The following is a 23,073-nucleotide window of genomic DNA, read 5'->3' on the forward strand; positions in this document are numbered from 1 at the left end:
TGAGGCAGGTAGGGCTGAACCTTAACTTCAGCATGGGCCTGCCCCTTCGATGTTTAGGTGAAGCAATTTTACCTACCCCGGGTGTAGGGCCGACCCTGCCCCGCAGGTCCTAACCCTAAACTCGTTTTTTCCGTGGAGATAGAAGGGGATCATACCTTGTGCCAATATCTATTATTTTAAGACCCTGCGCTTATAGACGACCCATTTCTTACGATTTCTAGTCATGATGTTTGTGCACGAGGATGCGTCTTTCAAACATTGACCGTGATCTGAGGACCAAAGAAACAGTGCCACATTTAAAAAACACGGGTTCTCAATGCTGAATTTTTGCCCACCCTTAAACCTAGCCCTCCCCCCCACCCCCGTCCTTTTGGAAGGGTACCGATTGCTAAGAATGCTGCCTCGTAATTTCCCCATTTTTTTCTCAAACCGCAAAATGGAAATTCCTCTACCCTCCCAAAGTCCTTCAAGGAGTTTGCACTCCCTAAGATTTGGAGACATCACAAACATCATGCTTAGAATTCGTAAGAAATGGGTCGTCGATAAGCGCAGGATCTTAAAATAATGATTATTGCCACAAGGTATGATCCCCTTCCATCTCTGAATACTGTATTTTAAGTTTTACATAAGTATTCCATGTGCAATATCCGAAAAAATGGCTCAAATCTAAGGAAACGCGGATTTCTATCGAATTTTATCGATGGTATATGGCAACGTCGCGCCTCGGTGGGAGGCTGTATAGATAAACACATGTACATAATCACTAGTAATCTGGTCATAACGTATGAAAATTCAAGGTTTGCTGAAATTTGCTCAATGAGCTCGGTGAGGAACAGCCTCCAAATACTAAAATAGGTACTCGGTTTTTTGTGTTTTCCGGGGATAAAATATGGCAACATCGGCTTTTTTGGGAGGCTTTGAATCCAAAAACTGTTTTAGAGGAAGTATTTGACCATCTACGTATATTGTTCGCCAAAGGAGTTCAATTTTGGTGTAAGATGAGTCGCCCTTTTTAAACCATTTTAAAAAATGATGAAAAACAGGAAAATTATATTAACAAAACAAAAAATAAAAAACATTTTAAACGATGAGCTCAATGTTTAAAAGCAACAAAAATTGGTCAAAGTGACTCTCTTACACCTCTAATGAACATACTTGAAGGACTTTTCACTCCTACAATGGGATCATTGTGAAACAGCGCGTCAAATGCCGCGACATTTAAGTCGAGCGACGGTCGAGCAGCGGTTTGACTACAAAATGCTAAAATCGCTGATTTTTGCATTTTGAGAGCTAAGAACGAGGGATTCTGATCCTCGTTGGTCCAAACCGTTATTTTTCTCTTAAAATATAGTATCAGAAGTCTCATTATCCGCATTTGCGACTTTTTACCTCGATTGCATTTACCGAAAAAAAATCTGCAAGATCGCCAAGATTGCCAAGATGAGAAATCGGTGAAACATCTTAAGTACCTTGCGGGACCACTCAAACTTTAGCTACGACCCTGAGATTTTTTTTGCGTTTTTTTCTAACTATGAGACAACTTTTTGGCAGGATCTCTGTTGGATTTCGCATTTTTTTTTTTTTTTTTAACGTCCAAAATGGGACACCCTACTGTTCAAACGCGTTCAATGCCTGGGCGGCAGCCATTATGGCCGCCATTTTGGCTTTTGGAGAACTTCTATCAGCTTATTTTGTTATTTGGACCTCACTTTTGGAATCTACGACCCAAAAAACCTATACAGTGACACCTCATTCGACGATGTTTGCCTCAACAAAATATTTCACCCCGCAACGGCAGCCCTTTTGGCCGCCATTTTGATTTTTTTGGGCTTCAATGGATCCGTGGTAAGTTTTTGACATCATAGGTGAAATCTCCGACCCAAAGAACCCTACCAAGGACACCCTACTTGGCACTTTTACATACGTATCGCAGTTTTGACCCTATCTTGGAGATTTTGGCGGCCATCTTGGATTTGGGGCATCCCTTTGGGTCAGAGAGTATTTTGGACCTCAAATTCGGATTCTACGACCAAAATTACATAAGAATTGACCCCAATCATGACATCAAAATCAAATTCCATAATTTTCACCCCCCGAGCCCCCATTTTGGCCGCCATCTTGATTTTGGGGGGTTGGACGCAAAATTGAGCTTGACAACATCGAAATTCTTTTTTTACGCATCGAAATGAAGAGATTAAGATATTTTCCACACTTGCTTCACTTACCGTTCCACGGGAGTACATAAGAACCTGAACTAATGGTAGAGTTGCCAAGTTGCAGACTCCAAAATATCAAATTTGATGATAAAATGAAGGGTTCGAGGGGTGATTTCCTCCAAATTTTGTGAGAAATGTGCAATCTGAGAGTTTCCGATTAGAGAAAACATATTTGAGCAATTTAGAATTGCGGTGTTGCCAGCTTTACGATTTAAAATTTATCAAATTAATTCGAATCGCGTTGCAACCTCAAGCACTGGATTTTTATTTCTTTCAGAATTGGTTATTATGATTCTTCTGTACTCTATGCAATTAGGTACCATGAAAATTATGTCATTACTTACTTGATGGTTGCAGTTAACATAACAAGTTAGGCTGGATGAAGCGATGAGTCTGGGAACAAAGAGCGGTTAGGATTGACAGAAAGTTCTCCTTATATGACACAAAATTACGAAACATTTTTAATTTCGTTGTCTACTCTACTTTTGTTATTAGGGAATTCGTATGCAATAAATCCCAAAACTATTGTGATCTTTTCCAAATTTTTTTATTCTTTGAATTCTTGAAGATAATTTTCTTTACAGTAAGAAGTCTTCTGGATTCGAACTATCCAATCCGCTGTGAGAGCAGGTCGAATTCAGGGAAGCTCAAACGTTTCTTGAATTGTCAATATCCACTCATTTTATTTCTATGCCAATTTTTATGTCTTAGGAAAAATGTAAGGGCAAAATTTTTGATGGAATTTTCAAACTATTGACTACAACTGGGATAAGGTTTGGGGGGGGGGGGGGGCGGGAGAAAGTTCTCAAATTCTACTTTCTGATGATGGAGTGGAATTAAGAACTTGTCATCCGAACCACTCGTTGTTCCCCGACTCATCGCTTCATCCGGCCTCTCTTGTTGTGTTAACCGCACCCATCAAGTAAGTAATGACATAATTTTCATGGTACCTAATTGCATAGAGTATAAAGAAGAATCGTAATGACCAATTCTGAACGAAATATAAATCCAGGGCTTGAGGTTGCAACGCGATTCGGATCATTTTGATAAATTTTAAATCGTAAAGCTGGCAACACCGCAATTCTAAATTGCTCAAATATGTTTATTCTAATCGGAAACTCTCAGATTGCACATTTCTCATAAAATTTGGTGTCTGCAATTTGGCAACGCTACCATGGGGGGCAACAAATTTTGTACGGGCATGAAAATTTTAGAAAAATTATATCTTAAACCAGGTTATTACATACTAAAAATTCAGATCGGTCATGGCAAGGATGAGGGAGAAGAGGTTTAATTTGTCGCCCCATGCCCAGTTTGCTATTCTACCCCTAATAAACCACAAAAATGCGATTATTTTTCGGAGAGCTCCGACAATCGATTTGGAAATTGCCCAAAAACCCATCAGGGAGGTCCCCACTTCAACCTCCAACTTGAATTTTTGATGTACATTAAAAGTTGTTAATAAAAGAGTTCAAGCGCACCGTGCTTCAGGTTGTAATTTCTCGAGCGATCTTTTAACCTATTAATTAGCGAGGTATAAACCCAAAGCACGGTCTTTCATGGTTCTACATAGCTTTTATGTAATAAACTAACAAGCTAGCCCAAAAGGAAACTTATAGTACTTAAAACAGAACCTGTAATTAAATATTTATCAGATTTTTTGGCATCTCAGTCGTTTTTTATTGATGTTTGTGTACGGATTTCAGCTAATGGGAGAAAACGGTTCTGATTAAAAGTTGTATAGTGATATGGCCATATCCAGCTATAGTCTGCTTTTCTATTTCCCATGGAGCTCAATCTCATAGAACGTAATGTCGTTCATTGCAATATCTTTACGATTATGGATAATAGTGACTAAGTGAGACTTAAAAGTCAGAAAAACTACCATTAATGTCATTCTGTTGACGCTTACCGTTTTGACGTTAAGGTCATTAGCTCTGCTAAGTTGTGATCTTCTTATGCATTGGTTGAAGTCAATAGGCTGTAGCTACTTAAAAAAACAAAAAAGAAATTTAACATCATCGATCATAGAGTCAGAAAGCTAAATTTATTACTAAATTGCAAGAATGACTTTCATTACCCGCTCTTGGTGTCATGAAATCGGACGCATGCTGTTCTGAAACTATGATGTGTCAAGAGATCTATGCACAATAATGTTAAACGTCTTGAGAACGGGCTTATAATACAATGTTATTGAAAAATTTGTCAGCCGAAAAACCTCGAGAGAGCATCATCAGAATGACCTACCTGAGTCACTGAGTATGAGTTTTCATAATTGAAACTTAATCTAAAGTATTCAAGAACACAGTTTATGAACTCAGGAACTATTGAAAAATAACATATTAAAGACACGTCATGACGTCTCATGACTGTTAGTCATGTGATGTTCATTTTCTAGCCAACTTTGTAATAAAAGCTCATTATAAACCCATCCTAAAAGCGTAGACAGCTTCTGCATATATTATTGTAGTTTGTATCATATAATAAGCGTTCAGCTAATTCAGTACATTCAAAGCAGTGTGAACCAGATGAAGTGTAGTATTAGTAGTAGGTATTAGTATTTTTATTTACTTATTTATTTATCATAACAGAAATTTGGAAAAATTCTGAACCGACTTAGAAACATAATATCGGACTCAAATATCCTCAGAATGATTTTTTTTTTTGCGATCTGCAAAGGATGGAAGCTTAGTTAGCTGCCCTCATTATTCGACTGAATGACAAGGATAGGATAAAATTTCGTTGATAGAGTAAAGACGAGAAAAAAACCAGGAGAAAAAAGGTACAATTTAAGCAGGGAGAGTGGGATTGTGAAGTCGCATTCACTAGACATTGCCAACGCGCGTGCCTCTGGTCTGATTTAGGGGAGAGTCACTTTAGTATTTTTTAGTACTATTATTTTTTGTTAAAACTATGTTGTTAGACGTCGACTTCCTTCGGCCCATACGATGTTGACAATATTTCTCCGAAATTTAAAAAAATAATTTTGTCCGAAGTATATCGTTGCTTACCAACAGCGTTTTCGGTCAAGTTTCCGAATTTTTAAAAAATTACTTCCGCGTCCTGTATGCTCAAATGTGTAATTTATATTGCAAGTAGTGTAACAGAAGTCAACTATCTTGAGTATTTCCGATGATAGAAATATCCCTTCAAACTTTTATAAATCAGCCATTTCGCCGAAATGTATCCAATTTGCGCATAAACAGCGTTTTCGGTCAAGTTACCGAATTTTTAAAAAGTAATTTCGCGTCTTGCTCGGCAAAACGTTCAACTTATATTATAAGTAGTGTGTTAGGAGGCTATTATCTCAAATTTTCGAGGCTCTAGCTAGCGTGACTGCTTCGTCCCTGAAAAAAATAAACAAATCGTTTAAAATCTCAATTATCGGAATCGCAAATTTTACAATAATGTGCGATGCGGCAGCTCTTAGATACTTTACAATTTAAATATTTCTGGCAATATTTCAATGGTCATAAATGAACATGGTGTATCAAAATCATGGGGTTACGTCAGTTTCAAGACGTGAAGTTGAAACGAAACGGCGCTAGCCTGTTGTTTAGGTAAGAAAGCGTGACTTTTTCGTATAATTCGAAACTTCAGGTGGACCGTGCCGAGAGAAGAGGTTAGAATTCCGGAAAAAGATAAAACACGGGTCCGTTTATATTATGAGAGGCATCTTTTCTGATATATCTGTCAAGCGATATCGATAAAAAGTGTTTTTCGCTCCACCCTACAGCCCCCTCCACCTTCCTAAATCCTAACTTTCCAAAAAAAATGTTCAACACCTTCCTTTCCTAATGCCTGACATTCCAAAAGATTGTTCAACACCTTTTCGAATGAAGTCATGAAGTGACCTTTTGGCTAGCTGGAGCCATTGTCACTGGGAGGGTGAGTGATCGAAGGTAATGGGGGCGGAGCGCGGAGCCCCCTGGCTGGTTGCAGAAGCGAGCTAAAGCAGCTAGTCTACTATAAATTGCACACATAAGACTTAGAGTCCCTTTATACCCAGAGTTAAGACAACTCGATTATCAGCTGACTGGCAGCCGGCCTTGGCTGGCCATGGAGGCCGAAACGAGTGCACCCAAACGAACGATATTGAGGGATAAGGATCAGGAATCCTGCGATGTCTGTCACACAAAAACAACAACATCAACAAATTGATCAATTAAAAAGAAAATGAGATTGGTTTGTGAATAATTTCTTAATCTCTTTTCATTTTGGACCGATGGAAATGACAATTTACTCTTGATAAACCACAATCAGGTGATATTTTCATTATTCTTGTTCACATTCGAGGTACCGCCATCTTGGTGCACTCGTTTCGGCCTCCATGAGCGAGGACCAATCAGAATTGGATTTTTTTTTAGGCCACTTTCAGCCGAACCAAAAGTGAGTTGTCTTAACTCTGGGTATAAAGGGACTCTAATAAGACTGAGAGCCCCATGGAATAGGCTCTTTTGGGGGACTGCAGAACCTCAAAACTTGCAATTTGAAACTTTTTAACAGATTATGACAGGAACATATTAAAATATACTTTCAAAAATTGAAACTGTTTGTATTATTTAGTAACTTAATATTTCCTTTCTAAGCAATGCTGCTTTTACAATATGCGCTGTCTTCTTAACATTGCAATTTAAAAATTCATTGAGAAAATTTTCCGGCTCCTTAGAATCCTCACCTTTAAAATGTAAAATTTAATCTCCTTTTAAATAGGATACTAAACCACAAAATGGAACACGTCCTCCTCTTTTTACAAATTACACATGTCACATAAGTTGTTGCTTGCCTTGAGCAAATATTTATTTAAATTGATCATTCCACATCCAGTTTTCATAATTACACTTATTTCCATTCTACTTAAAGCATGTAACTGTTATTAAAAGCATCGCTAAATTACAGTTATTTCACTTAAATGTGTCTTTGACTTTCTCTCAACTTGATTTGGTGTCTTTCTAAGATCTTTTCCTCTACTAAATTGATAATATGCGGCACATCAACTATTTCATCAAGAACATGCTCTATTGGAATGCGTTTAAGTTTACATACATCCTGCCATCCTGCCTAGACTTTATCAAACAATGCACTGTCAAGACTTAAAATAAAATGAGACAAAGCTCGCAAAAGGTCATGGTTCATTTTTACAGATCTGATACATTGACTACCCTCCAGTTACGTGTCACCTAGAATGACATCCTCACCGTTCAGCACGTTGAACAAAAGGTTTTGAGTTATTCAAATCTCCTATGGAATTTTTTTTGTGGTTTGTGTGACCTACCTCTACCCAAAAAACCAAACATCAAAAGAAAAATTAATAATCCAAAGGATTAAGGGGCCTGTTACACGTCTTTCCCATATTTTCGCCCATCAGCTGAAGTCCACCCTTAAACCAGGGATAGGGATTTGATGTTAGAAATCCACGAATTCGCACAAACTTAGTACACACCTTGAACACTATGGAGATTTTTTTGTCTTTTGCGTAGGTAATGCTCATGTGTGCAGAAACTTCTGGTCCAGTGGAATGGGGGAACCTATTTTAGGATGAGAAAAGTGGGGAACCCGAGGGCGGGTCGTAAAAAAGCTTTTTGTTCGATTTTGACTGTAATAGCAAAAAGCCTACATCTGCTACGCCACTCCTAAAATAAAGTATCGGGCTCTTTAAGGGATGAAAATCAAGTTGCACATTTTTTGAAAAATCTAAGTATCTAACCTGAAAGAACTCAGCGAGTGAAGGTTCTATGGGCTAAAATTTCTACCGTTTTGACGTGCGATGGAAGGGATTAATTTAAAACGACGACTTCGCCTCTTGAAACAGCCCTTTCTGCTTTGCCGACAAAGGAATTTTGTATCTCAAAAAGGACCCCGCACGGTTCTTATGGAAAATTGCCCTCGGTCAAATGCGTTGAAACTTCAGTATGTTGTGCAGCATGTCATCGTGAACAAAAGTTCCAATAGGCCAAACAAGATCCCATGTGCGGTTTTCGAGATATTCGCCGTTTTATGTGCGTAAACGGAGGTTTCGCGCGCTCCCGCCGGAGCCATACCATTGTGCGGAGCCGCTCGTGTCCTTCCCTCCCAGCCACTCTCCGCTGCCCCGCCGCCCATACCTTGGCTCCTCTATCGCTCCAACTACGACGCTCACGAGGCTGCGCCCATCATTACCGGACCGCGCCCGCACGCCGTCTTCTTACGCGGCCTCTTCTTCGGCCATGTCGCCTCTTTTTCTCATCGATCCTTTCTCTAAGTCTTCAAAAACGTTTAAGAAGTCCATTTTTACTAAACGTGATAATGCTAATATCACAAATAATACAAAAAGAGAGGAAAAACAAATGATGATCCATGCGAAAGTACGTAGGAGAGTTGGAATGTCTAAGAGACGTTAAATAAAACAAACTATTTTTATTCTCTTTCCTTTTAGGCGTAAATGGTCACATCTTAAGTCGCTCCAACTTGCAGCACCACCTTATCAGCCATCTTATTATCTGCTGATCGTATCCTCTAATCAGATCGTACATCCAAGACAAACTCCATAGAGATGATGAAAAAGAGTTGCAGGTCGACCGTAACATTCATGCGCGTACGCGGCTTTTTGTGAGTACGAGTTTTCTCCAGGTTCCATAGCAGATAATAAGATGGCTGATAAGGTGGCGCTGCAAGTTGGAGCGACTTAAGATGTGACCATTTACGCCTAAAAGGAAAGAGAATAAAAATAGTTTGTTTTATTTAACGTCTCTTAGACATTCCAACTCTCCTACGTACTTTCGCATGGATCATCATTTGTTTTTCCTCTCTTTTTGTATTATTTGTGATATTAGCATTATCATGTTTAGTAAAAATGGACTTCTTAAACGTTTTTGAAGACTTAGAGAAAGGATCGATGAGAAAAAGAGGCGACATGGCCGAAGAAGAGGCCGCGTAAGAAGACGGCGTGCGGGCGCGGTCCGGTAATGATGGGCGCAGCCTCGTGAGCGTCGTAGTTGGAGCGATAGAGGAGCCAAGGTATGGGCGGCGGGGCAGCGGAGAGTGACTGGGAGGGAAGGACACGAGCGGCTCCGCACAATGGTATGGCTCCGGCGGGAGCGCGCGAAACCTCCGTTTACGCACATAAAACGGCGAATATCTCGAAAACCGCACATGGGATCTTGTTTGGCCTATTGGAACTTTTGTTCACGATGACATGCTGCACAACATACTGAAGTTTCAACACATTTGACCGAGGGCAATTTTCCATAAGAACCGTGCGGGGTCCTTTGACACACTATCATGAAAGAAATCGACAAGTCGCAATCTGTTTCATAAAGATTTTGCCTCAAATCGCAAGTTAAAACTCCACGAAAGTCTCACGCGTCGGAGCCCGCGTCGATGCTCCCGGCCGCGCAACCGCCGCGCTGTTGCTGTCGGAGTCCTATGATTAGTACCGCGCCGTGGTTGCATCTTACGCGTGCTCAACGCTCACTCAGACTTGCGACCTTTCTCCTCTGAGACCACCCTCTAGCTTTTATATTAACGTTAGTCTATGATTCATTATTCAACTAATTACCCTCCCTCTTTTCCGTCGAAAATGAATTTTGCAGCTTTCATAAAACGCACACTTAGACCTGCAACCTTTCTCCTCTGAAACCACCCTCTAGCTTTTATATTAACGTTAGTCTATGATTCAACTAATTACCCTCCGTCTTTTCCCTCGAAAATGAATTTTGCAGCTTACATAAAAAAATGTGTATTATTTGAGCTCTGTCCGAGTACTGGGTGATCGCCCTCTTCTTCATCAAATGCATTTTTCTTCTACTAATTCTGTCAACGTGTATTCTTTCTTTCCAAAAAAATATTTAATTTTTTTTTTTTGTAAGTTAAAATACTAAGAAAAATTTTCTTTCAAGGTAAGAGAACTGTTGAGCGAATTATTTCAAGGGAACCAAACTGCAAAGCGCGGTATTTTAGGGTTTTAGGGGAACTGAAGTGTCAAGCGTGCTACTTCGTGGGGAAAAAACAAGTTAATCAGCTTGATACGATAAAACAAAATTAACTGGAAATTGGACGAAAGCCTTACTCCCATTTTAAGTTCATTTCGCATTTTGAGGGAGTGTAACCGTCAAGCGTGCTGTTATTGGGGGAAGAAAACATTCATGCGCGTTTTTTTGGGGGTAAAAAACATTCAAGCATGCTGTCTTGAGGAACCTAAATTCTTGACTATGTTACTTTATGTGTCGAATAAAACTTTGCGAAAACTTGAAATGAGGGAACCTAAATTTATTTTGGGGGAACTCTTGGAAGTTTTTGCACCCCTGGTAACGTCCTAACGTTCCACTCAGAGGCTTTAAAAGTCAGAATGCTACCTTTTCTGAACATATAAAGAACGTTTTAAGTGCCCTTTCACTTTGGTAGTAAAAAAACTTGACCAAGGTTACATGAAAGTCCTGAATCAGTTTTTCGGCCGTTGAGTAAAGGAGGAAAAATCGGTGTTTACTTTGTAATTTTCAAGGACAAGTTCAAGTCAAGTCCAATTTTTGATGCATTACATTCCTCATTCTGAATGGAGCGAATATCGAATACAGGAATAACGTAAGAATGTTAGACCAATCCTTCTCTAAATGAAGCCAGTAATCGTCTTTCACCCTGAGTTTCTTCGATTTTGGGAGTTATTCTTTTTTTTCAAACTCCCTCTCTCTTTTTCGAAGTCTGTTTTCTTTATGTCTGTCTTTGATCAGTTTTTCAGGTGGCTGGATCGTAAAATTGAATTGCTGAAAGGCTGTTTAAAACACAACAAGAAATCAAACGGAGTTCGCGCTCTTAAAGGGCTGTTTCTAAAAGTAGAGCCTGCTGACAAGTTCGTTCGTCCACAATTCAAAGAGTTTGATGAATGGCCTTCAATAAATTTTGACTGTGACCCTAGTCTGCCTCCATTTGAAAAAAATTGTGAATCAAGGAAATTAAGGAGTGCCAATAGCAGTCAAAATGTCCAGAGGGCATCTAGGACCAGGTCAGCAATCTCACAATCCTTCAACATTAGTGCGTAGCTTTACCCAAAGTTCATGGAGAATCGCCAGTTCAGGGATCGATAATCTTAGCATCAATTTTACTAAATTTAGGATCATTTGGATTAATTCGAACAACAACCATCAATTCAGAATTAAATAAGAATTTAGAATGAATTATTATGTCTTACAGTAAGTGCTCCTCTGCGGAATGGATTTTAATGTTGGTTTTTTTTTTTTTTTTTTTTTTTTTTTACATTTTTGGAAAGGAAAAAAATTAAAATTGAAGTGTGCCATTTCATTTTTTCTCAAAACGTCCTTTTCAACTGATCCTGTTGGCACCTCAGTAGAATTTCGATGCGTCAGACAAACATTTAGGCTTACGAAAGCTTTTTTTTCTGGGGCAGGCAGATTTTTCCAAGCTAAAGAGAATTTTAACACTGGGTACTGCATTGGTTTGATACTTAGGGAAAACGCGGTTGGTATCGTCGAAAATTTCTCGTAAACTGTTTTAAAGGTGTAATTTTTTAACCTTGACCAATCGCGAAGCCGCACCATGTCGTAATTTAAACTTTCTCTTCTATATATAAAATCACTATTATTCAAGGAAGTCACTCATCCTTTAACAGGTTATGGGCACAGGGTGAAATTGACAACTATATAACTACGAATAGCGCGGATAAGCCGCAATAACGACGTGAATTTATGTCAAAGTTTCGGGCTACAAAGTGCCAACTACACGGGGGACCAAGTGCCAACTGCGGGCAACTAAGTGCCAATTAATCAGACATACAGTTTAACTGATCGTTTTTGTGCTAATCTTCTGGGCAACACAGTTTTTAGCCAACGAAGTTCTCAGTGTACACAGTGACAACTGAATAAGAGAAACTAAATTTATTGAAGAAATACTGTATTTACTTGGCAAAATCGGTGTCAATCAATTTATCGCTGCGCATAAATAAGTTATTGATGTATGCCGAAAAAATTCCAATTTGAGTCCACTATTGCCACGTTATGGCCATTTTTTTTATTTTCATACTTATTTCATAAAGGCCCCAAAACGCTCCATAACTCCAAAAAATGGGGATTAAGGGAAGAAGTGCACAGAACAAAAGCACATAAACTTTGGCCGTAAACTTTCAATCCGAAGTTAAAACATACCCTACCTATTTGAAAAATGCGAGTAATGGGGGGTATCGGTACTCAGCTTAGAGTCCTCCCCCTAAATGGGGTTTCGGGAGGCTGAACATACTCTCATTGAATTCTATGGGGTCAGTTTACACCTGGAAATCTCCGTCCCGAAGCTCAATTCTTAGCCGTTTCCTAGGAAAAGATTGTGGACGGATGCTCTGTAACACCACAAGTAGCATATTGAAACAAGCAGTTTGAACTGCGCGCCAGATCAAGGTCCCACCAGTACTTCATCAATATGGCTGAATGTATCAACCTCCTTTTAATCAACCTTGCTAGCAGACGTCTGCCAAATATTAATCTCAGTTGCCCTCAACTCATCTTGCGTTTTGGTCAAAAGCCCCACTTCACAATTATGGAGCAGGATACTTTTCACGATGACTTAATAAAGTCAGTGCTTGTTCATCTTAGAAATGCTCCGATTCCAGAAAACCTTGTTTGGCATCGCAGTGGCTCTCCTCTTCTTGATAGTCATCTCTTCAATGGTGGGATTCATCTTTCCTTCCTATTCCAGCCAAACACTGACAATGAGATACTTATTCTTATCACACCCTTTGATGCCGAACTATCCTTAAGCGCAACGCTTTGCTACTGCTGTGCTGCTCCCACATCCAGCCTCTCTTACTTGGACACGCTTACATCCGTATCCATTCTCTATACTCTTCTACCAACTTCTGCATTATGTAATCTGTATCCTCTTTAGCCTGACCTGGTCATTTACAAAGTACTGAATGTGAAGTGTCTGCCCATCTAAGAATTAAACGTTTATTGAGTAGTGGAATGTCGCGCCGATCCCTGCACTTTTTCTTTTCCATCCTGTTAACTTGTACCCAGTATACTTTAATTATCTCGGCGACAAAGAAGAGTCTTGTCTCAGTCTTTTGAAGACAATGATACCTCCGAACAGTTCCCTGTATGATTCAACTTTTACCTTCAGCCCGTTATAAAATTCCCTACTGGAAATTATGCCCTTCGACAAAATATCTGAAACTAAGTCCATCAACTTTTCATTTTAACTCGGGATCATTAAAGTGGAGTCATTATAATTCCTCCAGTCATCTTTGGGGGCAGTGAATGGATCAGCAAGACGAGCGTATTGATTGAAGTTTCCAGCATAGAAGACATCTTTGTTTTTCATGCTTTGAAAGCAAGAAAAAACCCTGAGAGACATCATACAGGGTGTCTCACGAAAAACGAGCCACCTTGAATATCTGCCGAACGCGTCGGAATTTCGAAAAACGGTAAAAGACGTGTTCGTTTATATCGAGGGGGACGCCTTTTGGCGTATTCGACATTTTCCCAAACCGCGGGAGGGGCGCGGGGCGGGGGGTGCCCCACCCGTAAGTCGAACTTTTCAAATGGCACCCCTACTTTTTTATTTCAGAAATCAATTCTACGCAAAAAAACAAGCCACCCTGTCCAAACCGAATGTAAATCGGACAATTTTTCAGTGATTGACAGAGTTTGAAACATTTTTTTCATGCTCTTTTCAAAAATTTCCCACGCCCAATGGAATCGCTGTATCAAACCAAACTCTCCGCCAAAAAAATTCTTAAGCATGGCACTAACGATAAAAAAATAAAAAAAATCTGCTGCACTCGAAATCTGGAGCACGCGGAGTCCTTCTTTGCGGCATTAAAATTCGTTATACCGAACATTTCCGAGGGGCGCTAATCGGGAGGGAGCAGTAAGTTTTAGACAAGAATTATTAATCTTTTTTCTGAAGCATAAGAAACCGTGTCCATGAAGAAGCAGTTAAGTAGAAAAACAAATGGATTAGTTTTTTTTTGGGGGGGGGGGGGGGGGGTCAATGACTTGAGCCGGACCTTGATACTTCTGAGGACGCTATTTTTCCGCGGTGCGTTGTTTTTCTACTTAACTGCTTCTTCATGGACACGGTTTCTTATGCTTCAGAAAAAAGATTAATAATTCTTGTCTAAAACTTACTGCTCCCTCCCGATGAGCGCCCCTTGGAAATGTTCGGTATAACGAATTTTAATGCCGCAAAGAAGGACTCCGCGTGCTCCAGATTTCGAGTGCAGCAGATTTTTTCTATTTTTTTATCGTTAGTGCCATGCTTAAGAATTTTTTTGGCGGAGAGTTTGGTTTGATACAGTGATTCCATTGGGCGTGGGAAATTTTTGAAAAGAGCATGAAAAAAATGTTTCAAACTCTGTCAATCACTGAAAAATTGTCCGATTTACATTCGGTTTGGACAGGGTGGCTTGTTTTTTTGCGTAGAATTGATTTCTGAAATAAAAAAGTAGGGGTGCCATTTGAAAAGTTCGACTTACGGGTGGGGCACCCCCCGCCCCGCGCCCCTCCCGCGGTTTGGGAAAATGTCGAATACGCCAAAAGGCGTCCCCCTCGATATAAACGAACACGTCTTTTACCGTTTTTCGAAATTCCGACGCGTTCGGCAGATATTCAAGGTGGCTCGTTTTTCGTGAGACACCCTGTATAAACCCTGTATTTCAATGAATGGTTATTATCAAGCATAAACAGACTGGTCAATTCTGCATGCTGTTATTTTTACTGTGCCCACCCACAATAATTCTTTCTGCAGTCTTGTGTGTAACTTCTTGTTGTGTATGAATTTGTAGGCAACTCAGAGCTGCTGGTTGATTTTCTGCGATCACTAGCAATATTAAGTGAGAGCCCCATGTTTTGCTGATTTAGTAAGTAAGTAAGTAAGTAAGTAAGGGCCGGACTGACCGGCGAGGCACCCTCGAGGGACCAAGGCAACTGGCAGGAACCCTGCCGTCGTGCACCCTGAAATTGGACCGTGCTCTTTAACTTCGTACTGTTGACACATTGTGTATCCTCTATGTTTCCGCAAGGCTCAACGGCCGTCTGATAGCCAACGGTAGGTCTTATCAAAGACTGTGGCAGGTGCTGCAGAGCACAGTCATGCCTCCACCGAGTCGGACTGTGTTGTTGCAATCTCCAAAGATAGGTAGCGCTGGCAGTCGCGTACACTACGAGTGATCATCGATTTTTGAAGCTTGACAGGAACTGATTGTTTTAAAGTGGTTAGCGGAGAATCTCAAGAAATTTTCGGTCATGCTTTTACGTTCTTCCCGATTTGTGTGTATGTATTAGCCGCTATTACGGCGCGCTAAGGCGCTCTGCGACGCCTACCTGCCACAGGAATCTGTCATGGTAGAGATCCTCCGGAAGCTGGCATTTCTCCATCTCTTCACAGATTCCCTCTACCCACCGTTTGGCTGAACGTCCCCTTTGTTGCCCACCTAGGGGGACCCACTCCAACACCTTCCTCGGCAACCTGGTATCAGCCATTCTCTGCACATGCCCATACCATACCAATTGCTTGATCATGATATCGTGCACAATTGTCCCCTCAATGCCCATTATCTCTCGGACACGTTCTCTCTTCGAGATTCCAGCCGATCTTCGCCAGAAATCCATCTTTATCGCCTTGAGCATTTCTTGGGTCTGCTTCTTCAACTGCCACACTTCACTGTCGTAGGTGATTATAGGCTTGACAACTGAGTTATAAATCCTCTTTTTGTTGTCCTTCGAAATCCTTTGGTACCAAAGAATCCCATTAAGCATGGCAATGACTTTCCTTCCTTGAAGATCACGGTCCCGAACGGCCTTATCCAACCTCCCATCTGAAGTTAGCTTCACCTTCTGGTACTTACTTATATTGCTCGCAACTTTCTGTATGTTGACCATCCTCCAGGACTATGCTTTGCTGCGCACCCCCGACTGACATCTTTTTCGCCTTACAGACACTAACCTCGAGGCCCCACTTGCGGTACTCCTCAACCAACTTTCGGGTCACATACTCTGCGTCATCGTGATCTTGACTTATGACTACCTGGTCGTCAGCAAAGCATAGCGTGAACAGTGTTTCTTGGTCATTCAGAGGAACGCCCATTCTGGCACACTTCCTTTTCCATTCCTTCAGAACGCGCTCTAGATATATCTTAAATAGAGTCAGTGACAGACTACACCCCTGTATAAGCCCCTTGGTGACACAAAACTGTCTGAAAGCCTACCTTGACACTTGATTTTGGCAAAAGCCCCCCGTTAAAACTGCTTGACTGCCCCAATAAGTCCTTTACTGAAACCAGTTTCTTCTAGGATTTCCTTAAGGTTCACAAGAGGAATACTATCATAAGCCTTTTAAATATCCAAAAGCACTAAACTTGTTCTCCCCACTTCTTCCCGATTTACTTTCCTAATTAAATTGCTTTTTTTTGTCGCAGAATGACAAAGCAGAAAATTGTTGAAGATGAACCTGCCGTTGCTGGATATTGTGAAATATGTTCTCAGCGTTACTGTAATTTGAAGGACCACATTGCCTCTTCATCTCATATCAAACGGGCGAGTAATAAAGCTGATTTTGTCACATTGGATGAACTGATTAACATGCAAAGTGTAGAAGGTTTTCTGAGCGACATGTGGTAAGTTTTGTTGAATACTTGTGATCGTTCTTACATTCCTTTTAGGTAGATTTTGATTAAAAATCTGTCCATTGCAGATGCAAAACATCCTCATTTTTGGGAATTTTCCCCGAAGAGCCATCCCTGCGTTGAGAAACATCCTGTGTAAAGGTGCAATAAATACATATCTATATGTATTGTTAAAAAAATGACATTGAAATAGTCCGAAATTATTTCCAGATCCAATTACAATCTGGAGGAACAAGGCTGACAGACCAACAAGATTTTTACAGAAAATTCTGGAATCTCCAAATTAGAAAAATGGCTAAAATTTGATTTCAGTCATCTTTAGATCACAGCAAGAAACACTGATGAGTCACACAATTTTGATGCAGAAACAGGCCAGAAGAGATGATAGAATGGTCTCGTATCATTTAAAAACCTGGTTTTAGGCTACCCCTAGCTTTCTTACATCAGTGTGGAAGTTATTCTGCCGTTGCTCACCATAACATGAATCATTTCTGATAAAGTTCTGCCTTAATCATTAGTTTTGTTAACCAGAACTTTGGTGTTAGCAATACCAAAATAATGACCAATCCGGTTCTTGTGTTGGTGTAACGCAATGACTTCCTTTTCATCATATTTATGGCTGTAGCGTCGTTTTGTGAGATACTGGTGTGTATGTCTTATGTGAATGGCATCAAAATTGAAACATTTAAGTCCATAAACCATGTGCGGTAGTTGGTAAGTTGATATTTTAGATTTCGAAGGAGGCCAAAAAAATAATTAATTACTGTAGCAGGTGTGAACAACATCAAAATTAAATTTTTTAGCGTCAATTAGACATTTTTAGATGAAAGAGAAAGTGAGATTATTAACGGCATGTTGCAATATGCGCGTCTTATTGCTGACACAAGTTCCAGCTGTCTTTTTTTCAAACTATTTTCATTGCCAACTCAAACTAGGTCCTGCCACCATACATGTTGTAGACAATTCCCGTAATTTGGACACATCGCGATCTGTCTAGACAAATCCCGATTTTGAAAAATATATCGGGATTTGTCCAGATACATCGCGAAGTGGCCGGCCACTTCGCGATCTGTCTTCCGACTCTTTGGACAAATCGGTAAAACCGGTGAATGGGTGACCCGAGACGAGAAGTGCGTAAACAAGTAGTATTGTGGCAGCAATGCAGGGACCACGAAACGGCGAGAGGTACAAAGTTCAAGTTCAAACAGGTGCAGGTGCATTGTTTTGGTGATCGCTGCTCAGCTCAGTGACTGCGAAGATGTCAAACGAATAAAGTGAATTGAAAAACTTACGCGAGAAATTCAACGATAAGTTAGCAAAGTGTGTTAAGAGTGCGTCTAGTAATTTTTTCCCGAGTTTTAAATACGATGAATTAATACGCATCGGCAGTGTCAGCCTTCAAACATCTCTGACCGGAGGCCAAGGATTCTTTTATTGTCAGTTCAAAACTAAGTGCGAGACAAACCGATGCAAGTGCAAGAAAGCAAACGTGTTGTGCAACTCTATGTGCCATGGTGTGATGACTTGCACCAACAAATAACGTGAGACCCTAGTTTTTCTAATTTTTTTAAATTTTTAAAATAATTTTTAATACAACAATTACTATTTTTAAAATAAATTTTAAGCAGTTTCAAAAGTGTAAAATAAGAAACACATTGGATCAACACATTTTTTAGTTAAGAGATAAGTGTTTAACTCCTTCTTTCATTTTTCTTTCGATCGTATTTTATTTTATTATATTTTCGTATTTCTTCTGATATTACTTTTAACGATTTGTCCATAGAGTCGGAAGACAGATCGTGAAGTGTCCGGCCACTTCGCGATTTGTCTGGACAAATCCTGATCTATTTTTCAAATTTGGGATTTGTCTAAACGGCGCTAGACAAATCGCGATTTGTCTAGACAGATTGCGATGTGTCCAAATTACGGGATTTGTCTACTACATACATACTAATAAAAAGATTGAGTGTAATAAGATATTTTTGCTATGAGTAGCTATTGGCTATTATTACAGTGTAGTATACCAAGTTTTTCAGCAATGTCTTGTATAATGAAAGCTTTTCTTTTAAATTTCCAGATTTTAGAGAACTTTCAGGGTTGTGAGGACTACTAACTTGTCTTTCCTATGCCTTCTTTTTGCAGGTAAGATTAACAAGCAATTTTATCACCTACTACTGACTGTCCATTACTTTAATAAAAAAAAGTTTCTCCTTAATAGCTTGGTGATACAAATGCTTTGCTAAATTTGTTGATGATTTTTTATTCAAGAAAAGTAGTCAGACAGGTATTCCATTTTATAGCCTGCCTCTAACCAGCAAAAATAGTTCAAAGCCAAATAGAAGTTTATATTTGTTAACATTCTCAATGAAGCCGCTACTAGTTTGGGTTATGATTACTGATGCAGAACTCGGACGGCAGGTAGAGCGTCTTTGTTCAAGATCCGAGAACTTGTCGCGAAGGAGTTCGCTTTCTCCAACGGAACTTGTTAGCAAAGCCGATGCTTTTACCGATACATTTACACTGATACATCTACCAATACATAGCCGGTACATTTTTTGAACGGTCAGCTTTCTTGGGTTTTTATCAGTCATTTTCTGAAAACTCATCGGTTTGCCCTTGATATTATGTGTTTCCTGATCATTTCAGACACCTTTTAAGGTCCCTGACTGCCTGGTTTTTCTTCAAAGTATTGTGCGCCGACTTTCGTTTCACCTGTCGGTGTCTCTAAGACTGGAAGATGAAAAAATATTTCTCAGAAAAACATTATTTGAAGTTTTTTTGCTGTTTTAATGTCTTTTTAAAGTGTCCTAATTTATTCTAGAGGTATTTTAAAAAAATAGAACACTTATTCGGTTTTCGAAAATTTTTGGAATATTTCTAATTTTTGTAGGAAATATCTTACCAAAAAATTTTACCATATGAGTCTGTGACATAATTGATGCTGGCTCGGTGTGCTGCCCACCATTGCTGAGTTTAAAAACGCTGACATCTCAATTTTCTGTCAGGATGGGTGTACTTTTTCCGATTTTGCGTGAGCCCCCAGTGAGCTTAAAGAACTGAACCTCAGACCTCAGAAGACATCAGTACGCTTCAAATTCCCTTTCGGTATCCTTATTTTGTTAATTTCTTCAATTGTTCAATGCCACATTAATTGAGCTTTTAGATTTACTATCTCACTGAACTCTTGCATTCTTCTCTTCACTTCTAAGCACTTCCATCATCCATGTGTCACATTGAAGCGAATAGTGAATGACACCGAGCCTCCTTATTTCATACAAATTCAAACATGAACAAGAAAATCAACAGATCAGTCGATGATACTCAATAAGATCCACTCAAGCATAGGGGAGCATAAACGGTTCAACCAGTATCAGCTCCCGTCCCTGTTAATATTCTTACCAGCACAAAAATTAAGGAAGGAACCAAAAGCCAAAAAGTTAAATTATTTATGTGAAGAAAAGCTGTGTCAGGAGCACAGGTAATTAGATGAACAAGCCAATTGCCTTGACCCCTCCATGACTAAAGGCATTCCTATTGAAGAAAGAAATAATGAGTAATGCATGAGAAGTTACCACAACATTATACAGATGATTATTCATTAAATTTATTACATATTTACAACCCAAACATACCTTAAAGCTAAGGACATTTTTGCTACTTAAAAATTTGGCAAAAATATCGTGGTTCTGATCGATGATTCAGATTCTTCTCAAACTTTGACAGAGCTCCATCTGAATGCCGTGCTGATATTTCTAACATGTCACCGTTTCATGAGTCATCAGCGTGAAATTGACCGTTTTTTACGAAATCGATGTCTACACCTAAAAATCAGAATTTCATCCCAAAATTGACCTTTGGCACCAGTTCAATTTGTTGAAATCAGCCCTAATTTTGGCAAAATTGTTTTTTTACCAAGTGGCATTGATTGCCGCTTGGGCAGCGGAACATTTTCGACCCTCAATTTTTTTGACGCACCCTAAGAGTACACCCATACTGAAAGGAAATCAAGATGTTCTTAAACTCCGCAACAACAAGGGCAGCACACAGAGACGGAATGAAAAATGAGGTAATATGAGATTTTTTCAGCACAAATTCTCAAAATTTATGAAAACTGGAGAAGTGTTCTAATTTTTAAAGATACCTCTTAATTTCAGTAAGACGCCGGAAAAGGACATATTGAAGGGGCAAAAAAGCTTCAAATATTTTTTCTCAGTAACGCTCTTTAAATCTTCAAGTCCTAGAAATATAAACAGGTGAAACACAAGCCACACAATGTTTTGAAGGAAAACTGAGGAGTCTGGGACGTTAAAAGCTGTCTGAAATGATGAGAGAACAAATAATATAGAGGTAAAAGCTTTACTCAGAAAACGGGTGATACTGACCCCTTTTTTAGCTGACTTAAATGCTAATGCTTATCCCCTAAACTATAATAAAAACAACAAGTCATTGCGGCCAACAATGGCAGCAGAGACTGACCATGAAAAACAACAGCCATACAAGCTTAGGATACTTCTAAAATGCAGACCCAATACAGAACAGGGTGATTCATGATGGTAGAAAAAATTGATGATTGGTGGCACTTTGCTTATCCACAACCATGTAATAATTGCACACGGAGTCTTTCTTTTTTATGATATGCATCATTTCTGATAACAACCAGGCAAAATCATTAACCTTGCGCGTCAAGATTTTAACTTTATCAAAATCAAACACATTTCCTATGTTGCTCTGTTGATCGTGCTGAGCAGTTTTTTCTTAGGAGTTGTATTATGGCCATTCATGTGTTTACCTAGCTGTTGCGTGGTTTGTCCCATGTAACCCACTACGCAGTTGGAGCAATCAACCTTATATCCTACATTCTAGACCTGGGAGGTCAGAATCGGGGCTTTCAAACGAGACATGAGACACTGGAGGGTATTGTATTTCTTATGAACTGCGAGAATGGATTTTTAAGTAAGTTAACCCATTTAATATTTCTAAAACTATTGATGTTCGAAAAAAAGCCAGATGAGCTTCAGAACAAGCATATCCTCAGCTTTCTAACAAGCAATAGTTTTTAAAATTTGATGCACGTTGTACGAAGTCATGACAGATTTTCCATTCCCACCTCATGTCCAAACGTGCCCACTTTTACCACGCTGTAGAGTTTAAGAAAAACTGCGAGTGTAAGTTCGTGTAGAAGTAAAAGCAATTTATTCTTTTGGTACAGAATTTTCACAAAAACACCAAAAGAATACTACCAGATAATGTTTTAACTCTGGAAAAGATTAAAATCACCCAGACAAAGAAGTTTCTGAGTGTGTCAACTACTGGCTGCAGGCTAATGGGACTGACTTTTAAGAGACCGGGGTGAAGAAGTCGCTACCGTTTTCATAAATGCAAGGATCGGGCAGGTGATTACGTCGAGAAGTAAGGTGAAAAGTCTTCAATCAGTTTCATAACTTAAATACCAAAATAATAAATTGCTTTTACTTCTTCACGGACTTACACTTACGTTTCCTCATAAACCCTACAGAGTGGCATGGTGCGTGGGCTGGTTTGGACATGAAGTGGGTGTGGAAAATCTGTGCATTAAATTTAAAAAACAGTAGCTTGTCAGAATGCTGAGAATATGCTCATTCTAAAGTTGGTCTGGTTTTCTTTCTAACATCAATAGTTTTATAAATATCAAGTAGGTAAACTTACTTAAAAATCCACCCCACGTACTTAAAAGCCAAAATTTTTCAAAAACAAACCAAGATTTTCGGACAAGAGTGGCACGTATGGAAGGGCAACACACTTTGACAGATCGGTGCCAGGACGAGGTAGTTTTGGAGATGGACTGTTGTTCATTGAGTTTAAAGCTACTGAACACCGAACAAATTAAAGCTGCAGGCTAGCAATTTTCAGCCAATACCCTATTTCCCGTTCTCCTCGTTCCCGAAACTACACATGAGTGAGGCTAAGAATGCACTTAACTAAGTTTACTGCAAGGTTCTTCTTGCAACTGTATAGCAGAACTGACAGAAAATTCAAGTACCTGCCACATGACGATGACTTTTGGTACCATTTGCATACCATTGCATACCATTCCCGACTTGAGCGCTTTACAATCCGAATTAGTCCAGACAATCTAGCTTCTTAGGTGGAAAAAAATCGGAAGCAAATTCCAACTAAAAGGCGTTAATGTACCCCAGTAGGAGTGTAGTGTCTCGAAATTCCCCAACTTTCCGACGAGCGGAAAGCCTTGAAAAATCAGGGAACTCCTGAAAA

General features: G+C 39.6%; 1 protein-coding gene across 1 annotated transcript in view; it reads left to right on the forward strand.

The window, feature by feature from the left end:
* LOC109035976 (uncharacterized) overlaps nt 1-23,073 on the forward strand; it is a 68,958-nt gene that overhangs the window by 37,395 nt on the left and 8,490 nt on the right. The window contains exons 5-6 of the mRNA XM_019049846.2: nt 10,922-11,193; nt 16,615-16,812. Of these exons, the coding sequence (XP_018905391.2) occupies nt 10,922-11,193; nt 16,615-16,812 (470 nt within the window). The remainder of the gene's footprint in view (nt 1-10,921; nt 11,194-16,614; nt 16,813-23,073) is intronic.

The sequence above is a fragment of the Bemisia tabaci genome, chromosome 2, assembly GCF_918797505.1.
Source record: "Bemisia tabaci chromosome 2, PGI_BMITA_v3".
Lineage (NCBI taxonomy): Eukaryota > Metazoa > Arthropoda > Insecta > Hemiptera > Aleyrodidae > Bemisia > Bemisia tabaci.